The sequence below is a fragment of the Punica granatum genome, chromosome 4 (genome assembly GCF_007655135.1).
Source record: "Punica granatum isolate Tunisia-2019 chromosome 4, ASM765513v2, whole genome shotgun sequence".
Classification (NCBI taxonomy): domain Eukaryota; kingdom Viridiplantae; phylum Streptophyta; class Magnoliopsida; order Myrtales; family Lythraceae; genus Punica; species Punica granatum.
The window spans coordinates 28,743,283-28,750,040 of record NC_045130.1 but is presented as its reverse complement, the minus strand read 5'-3'; the positions used below and the strand labels follow the sequence as shown (position 1 = coordinate 28,750,040).

The following is a 6,758-nucleotide window of genomic DNA, read 5'->3' as shown; positions in this document are numbered from 1 at the left end:
GAACTGATTAGTCCGGATACCGAGGTATATACTGAAAAAATAAAAATAAAAACTTCGACAAAAGGAAAAGGAGATGAATTAGAAAATATTTTTATGAGCACTTAATTAATTAATTATCATAAGATCCAAAATATCTCATAAGATGGACATGAGGAATCACATATTTCTTTTGTTAAAAGAAATAAATTATTTATGGCATCTTCTTCAATAGAGAATATATCTTGGGCTTTCAAATTCGAAAAATGAAAGTACCCCAAAAGCATGCATACATAATCATCTCTTTGTCAATTTTCATGTCGAGCTCTCTTTGTTTATCGTATTCTCAGCATCGGAGAATCTTGTGCTTTCAATGTGAAAAATGAAAAAACCCTGAAAGCATATATGATAATAACTTTGGTAATTCTTATGTCGACACACGTGTCCTAGCTACCTTTCATACATAAAGAGGACCTTACAAAAAAAAAATATTAAGATATTTTGAATTCGATTTCTAAAAATAGAATATCTGGTACCCTTTATTTTTCTTTCCCCAGTTTACTTCTTACTAAGTTTATAAATCTTATATGATAAGTGTAAAATTTTAAGAGAAAAAAGGAAAAGAAGTATATATGATGATGTAAATGCCTCATTATCTCATCATTTTAATATGCTGACGTTATTTCCTATTTCCACATTAATGTTAAAATCACACATCCCATAAGAGACACCGTTTCCTGTCACCTTACTCCATGTCGGAGTTAATAATGTTTATCTTGAAAGTTTTCCAACTGTGTTATATTCCTTATATATTACAATAAATCATACATGATCTAAAATTACATATTTTATAGAGGCTCTAGGTTGTCCATGTCTAAGGCTATCATTCTAGATTGCCCTTTTTTTAGCCTTACTGCTTACTTTTATATATTTTTTATTTTTATTTTATGATTTTTATGTTTTAATTGGGTGTTTTATTTTGAGGAAATTTCTTTTTCGTCTAGAGCTTTTTAGCCTTTTTTTTTAATCTCTTTTTAAGCAAACTAATGAGATCTACTCATTTGCAGGACCAAGATTTTCCACACACGAAAAGGTCTATCAAGAGATATATTTTTGACACAGTCCTCATGGTTTTATCCTTTTCGAGAAGGTGCGTCTTGAAAGAGGGGTGCTCTTGGGCCTATTCACAATTTTCTCTTTAAAACAACATCTATTTTTATACTATCTAGCGTTCTTATTTATAGATGTGTAATTTCTAAAGATGTAATACTAATATTTGTTTAGGAACTCTTTAATTACTTTAATTGATAGTCTTATATAATATCATAACACATAATCTATATATAATATAAACTTGACTACATTGTAATAAATATGGATATAATCATAATTACTTCTTAAGTCATAGGTTAACTACTATATAGAAAATAATAAAGTATAATAATAATCATTATTGTGATTATTAATATTATATAATACAAAAAAATTCAAAGAAGTATTAAAAAATGATTCTTATGCCATTAGTAAATAAATATTCATAAATTTTTAGAAGTATTGTGTACCTAATCTTATTAAAACTTAGTGAAGTATTTCTTTCATTGAAATGATTGTGCCATTTTATCTAAAATCATTCAAATTTATGAAACTTATTTATGTAATGTGTAAATATTAAAATACTGGCAAATACTAAAATTATAAAATTTGAAAGATTCTATTGTTATTTTTCTTTCATAAAATAAAATTAAAGATTTTAAAATTTTATTGGATTTAAAATTATTTCTGTTGAAATTAGATTGATAATAGAAGTTATGCATGAATTTATTACATAATTCTTTGCTCATGAGTTGAATATATATTCAACATAGTACGCTTAAAATTTACTGTATGAAAGTTTGTAATATGTAATAACCTTTTTGTAGATTAATATAAACTATAAATTCATATCAATTATTATTTTGATGTTTCACTTTTTACTAGAGAATTTTCTTCATGAAATTTGTGCAACGCATGGATTCAATGACTTAGTAATATAAAGTACTTGAGTATTCGATAAATTATCGTTCAAATGCATTAACAGACCTCAAATGTATTTTTTTTTTCAATTGCCTATCCATTGAATTTTCAAATTTTGTCATAGACCTGATAACGATTTTATGCTCTTTTAATTATACAGTTATTATTTCGAATTCAACCTGAATAACCATATACATACATACATATATATATATATATATATGGATATAGACACATATAGACACATGTTCACTATTTTACAAAGGTTATGCATTTTCTAATAAGTTGTTGGTTGAAGTGGTAAGCAGCCTCAACATCTAAGAGGAGAATATGAGTTCAAATCTCATGAGACACAATTGTTGGGAGATGGAGTAACATTTAATGCTTCATCCTCCGAAATTGCAATTTGCGAGAGCAATATCTCTCATAATTTTATTCATCCCAAAAAGCTTACACAATTTTATTTACTTTTTTTTCAATTATAAAAAATGGTACGAATAGTTTCACCACGAAAATTATATCTAAATTTTTTAAGTTATTAGACGAGAATATATGCTAGTGTATCACATTCCCTTTCTCACATTCTATTCTCCCTGCCTTAGATATCTCAGATATTAAACAAGATGTTAAACAAGCATACATATCAATAATTAATTCTGGGAGAGCCGTATAAGGTAGAGTTGTATTATCAACCGTCTGATCTCAACAAGGGAAAGTACATATTAAGAGGACAATCCGACGTGGCAGTTGGATCAAACACCTTTGTTATTTTATTCCCATGTCCCTTTATTCACAAGAAAGAAGGCCCTCCTCTCAATTACACTAATTTTAAAAAATACAAAATATTTAAAAAGGAAGAAAAAAAAGGAAGAAGCTGACAAAAGAATTCTAGAAATATATTAAGAATAATCATAAGAAACGGCCCATATATTTTAATTATTTGAACAGAAAAAGTAAGAGAGAGACAATTTAAAACAAACAAACAATGAAATGAAAACACGAAAAAAAGGTGAATAATTGGGAAAAAATTCCATTCAAATTTGAAAAACACTCCTCCACCAAGCGATATGTTTTAATGTTCAAATTTTGTGATTGAAAATTTTCATCATTAAAAGAATTTTACTCCCTTAATAGACTCACATGATTTGAACTAAGTTAATTGGACACGTTTGATTCTGAATATTAGGGTGTGACCACGGAAAAAATAAAATAAAATAAAATGACTCCTCTCTCTCTCTTTCAGATGTCCAATCGTGCCCTTAGAAATGTCAACCAGGTTCTTCCGGTTACTTCCATTGGCCTTTTACATTCCATTCCTTATATATATATCACTCTCCCCTCTTACAATCTTTCGAGGAAGCAAAAACTCAATTAGACAAGAAGCACAAGAAGGAGAAGAGAAGCAGAGTTCGACCAATCGATCGTTTTACACAAACAAAGGTAGCTTTGTCGATCGTTAGATCAATCGATCTGTGGCTATGGCGGAAGAGTTTATTAATCAAGTCGGCGTATGTAGTGGCAATTGGTGGAACCCATCAAGGAACGCCCTCTTTGCAGGCGGCTTGTCGCTGTGCTCCGGTGCAGCCGGCGACGTGGCTAGCTATGGCTGGCCGGTGGAGCCGAACTTCAGCAGCATGACCTCCTCGTCCTCGGTGAACTCTGATTGGACCCAGGCCTTGTTGTTGTAAGTATATGTGAATTGTGTTTTGTGTTATTTTGATATTCTTTCATGCATCAATACCCAAGTATTTAGTTAACCTACCTAAGGTTTTCTTTCCATGTAGAGTCTAAGTTGTAGTGAGAATTAAGGATGGGAGAAAATGGAAATATTCTTGTGACTTTCGTGTTTGCAATAATTGGGAAAGCGAAGTCAACATACGGTTGATTAAGGGATGAAGAAGAAATTTATAAGAAAAAAAAAAGAAAAGGAAAAAGAAATAAAGATGAGAGGAAAGAATCTAACATATAACCAAGCAACAAGCTGATAAATTTTCTTTATCTTATCTTGTTGGCAGTGGAGGAGGTGCTAATAATGGAATAAGGACTCCTAGCGAAAGCAATTTCAACTCCAACAATATTATGCACGAAAGCGGGTCGTCCGATTCGTCCCAGATCAACAACGACTGGAGTCCCGGACTCCCCGGGAACTTTTCTGGGAAACCGGTTGAAGATCATGAAGATTCCTCCCCCATGAGCGGTTTCAGAAACCAAATTAGTTTCCCTACCCAGTCATCGGAGAACTATGCTAACCATGACATTTCATCGTCATGTGGATACCCTTCCAATATGATCAAAAGTTTCTTGCTCGACCAAGCTCAACCTTCTCTCTTTGAGAACCGGCCAAATCTTTCGGCAGCGGGTTATTCCTCCCCATTGGTCCCGAGCTACGGGTCGAGCTGCTCGGATGAGTCATCGCCTGCTTCTTTTGGGAAGCTGTCTTCTCTCTTGACACCGATTAATAGCTCACTTCCAAACCCTCCTCAGCCTAGCAGGCTTCAGTTCTCTAACAACACACCCTACTGGAACGCCTCCTTTTCAGCTCTTGATGATGTTTGTGCGGGTCTCTTTGCTTCACCACAGTCGACTCTTGCCGGTGGGTCACTTGATGAGAAACCAGATCACTCCAGCTTAACCCCAAAGGTATGGATACATATCTCGAAGAAAAGTTCTAAGTTCAATTTCTTGAAGATGTGAAGAGTCAGTCGATAATTAGGGTTTTGATCGATATTTGGGAGATATTGATTTTTCAGGCTACCTCTCAATATTCTCGAGTAAGTGGGTCCTTGGATAAGAAAGCAAGCCCGGAGCCTGCTTTCAAAAGGGCCAGAATCGAAACACCATCACCATTACCAACGTTTAAGGTACGTTATCGGCAACATCTTATTTTAGGGGCAGTTCCATTGTTTTATAATCTTATCTCTAGAGGGGACCATAACTAATTGAAAGTTTGTTAATTAAAACCGGTCATGACAATAGTTTTCAAACGACACTCGACATACGTCTATCATGATTTCAGCCAACTAATGACGTAAACTCTTAATAAGTAACAAATTATGAATTTTTAAACAAGAATAGACTTATATATGTGCCATATTCGTGAATTTTATCAGCTAACACATAAAAAAGTTCTGGAATTATATTCGGATTATATATACATTTTCATTTCATCTATGACTGTAGTACGTACTCAAACATTTTGAGCTCAATTGCTGTGCAATGGAAAATAATTAATTAACTTGAGATAGAATTGGTCGGATGATGATTTGTCATCAGGTTCGAAAAGAGAAGTTAGGGGACCGAATCACTGCACTCCAGCAACTAGTTTCACCTTTTGGAAAGGTAAATTTTTGGAATTTTCTACCTACTTTTCAGCATTATATATATATGCATGTATATGTATTTGCCTTTTGAAGAGAATATTCGTGTCTGAAAATGCTTCTTTTTTTCAGACTGATACGGCCTCAGTTCTCCATGAAGCTATTGAGTACATCAAGTTCTTGCATGATCAAGTCAATGTAAGTTTCACTTCATATAAATATATATGCTTATGTATGTATATATATGTATAACTTTTTCACTTATTACTATTTTTCTCAGAAAACATTGTTTGTAGTAATGTAATATTAATTAATAAACATATGTGTCTTATGGGCCCTTTCTGGGTGTTAATATTTTTAGGTTTTAAGTTCCCCATATATGAAAAATGGAGCTCAGCCTCAGTATCAACAGGTAAATAACAGGATAATTATGTCAATTTCTTTTTTAATTTTCCTGAGTTTACATATCCGATAATCTATTGGTTTTTTAACCCAAAAAATAATATATTGGATCATACAAAAAATTGCTTAGATTTTTTTTTGATATATTATTTGCGGGTGAAAGTAATTCTTTTTTTTTTTAAGTACCATACACACACACATATATATGTATATATATATCCAACTAAATGTTGCTTTTGCTTTATCGATTTCTTTCTTTCAGAGAATTGGAAAAAAATTTCTGTGTATACATGAATACATGAATAATTCTTTTCAATGCAATTTACAGGCTTGTACCGATAATAAAGCTCCGAAAGATGCAGAAGGGCCCAAGATCGATCTGAGGAGTCGCGGGCTCTGCTTGGTACCGATATCCAGCACATTCCCAGTCACTAGTGAGACCCCAACCGATTTTTGGAACCCAACTTTCGGGAGATCCTTCCGATAAACCCATACGTATATACATGTATATGGGGACCCTCCTAAGAATACTGATGACCACGTCCACATCTAATTCAGCAAAAATTCAAGCGCAAAATTACTTCATCACACACAGGACGGGAAAAGGAGGAGGACCAGGAGACCCCCTTTTAAGTGCTGGGCCAGGGCTGCAAAGCAGATTAATGATGGGATGCTATAGAAGATGATTGAACAAGAATACCTTTAGTTTTTCCTTTTTATGAAATTATTGAAAGGTGAGAGATTAATTAGGGACAGGAACAAGTGCTAAATTCAGTTAAAAATTAAGCTGACTTTAGTTTATCCTAGTACCTCAAAATTTATTCTGTTTTTCTTTTTTTTTTTTTGCTTCTTTTTGATTTTGTAATTAGTCAAGCAGAGAAGCTGAATTTAGCTCTTGGAGCTAATCAATGGAAATGCTCCTTATGTTCCTGTTCCTATATATATGCAAGTGCCTGTATTAGTATATATAGGGCTGGCACGCACCACCTCTTTATTTTGTGCTTTTTTTTTTCTTGAAATGAAGGAAATAATAGAGGGACAATTTCTTGA

The 6,758-nt window shown here is 32.8% G+C and overlaps 1 protein-coding gene across 3 annotated transcripts; it reads left to right on the top strand.

Moving 5' to 3' along the window:
- The first annotated feature begins 3,274 nt into the window (after positions 1-3,274).
- Positions 3,275-6,758, top strand: LOC116206116 (transcription factor bHLH123-like). Of its 3 annotated transcripts, XM_031538888.1 has the most exons (8): positions 3,275-3,429; positions 3,506-3,673; positions 4,005-4,629; positions 4,740-4,850; positions 5,263-5,328; positions 5,439-5,504; positions 5,668-5,718; positions 6,037-6,758. In XM_031538888.1, the coding sequence occupies exons 2-8, from the start codon at positions 3,624-3,626 to the stop codon at positions 6,193-6,195; spliced, it is 1,128 nt and encodes a 375-aa protein (XP_031394748.1). In that variant the 5' UTR covers positions 3,275-3,429; positions 3,506-3,623; the 3' UTR covers positions 6,196-6,758. The 3 variants fall into 3 exon arrangements, with proteins under 3 accessions (XP_031394748.1, XP_031394746.1, XP_031394747.1); XM_031538886.1 differs by having other exon boundaries at positions 3,306-3,673; XM_031538887.1 differs by lacking the exon at positions 5,668-5,718 and having other exon boundaries at positions 3,307-3,673.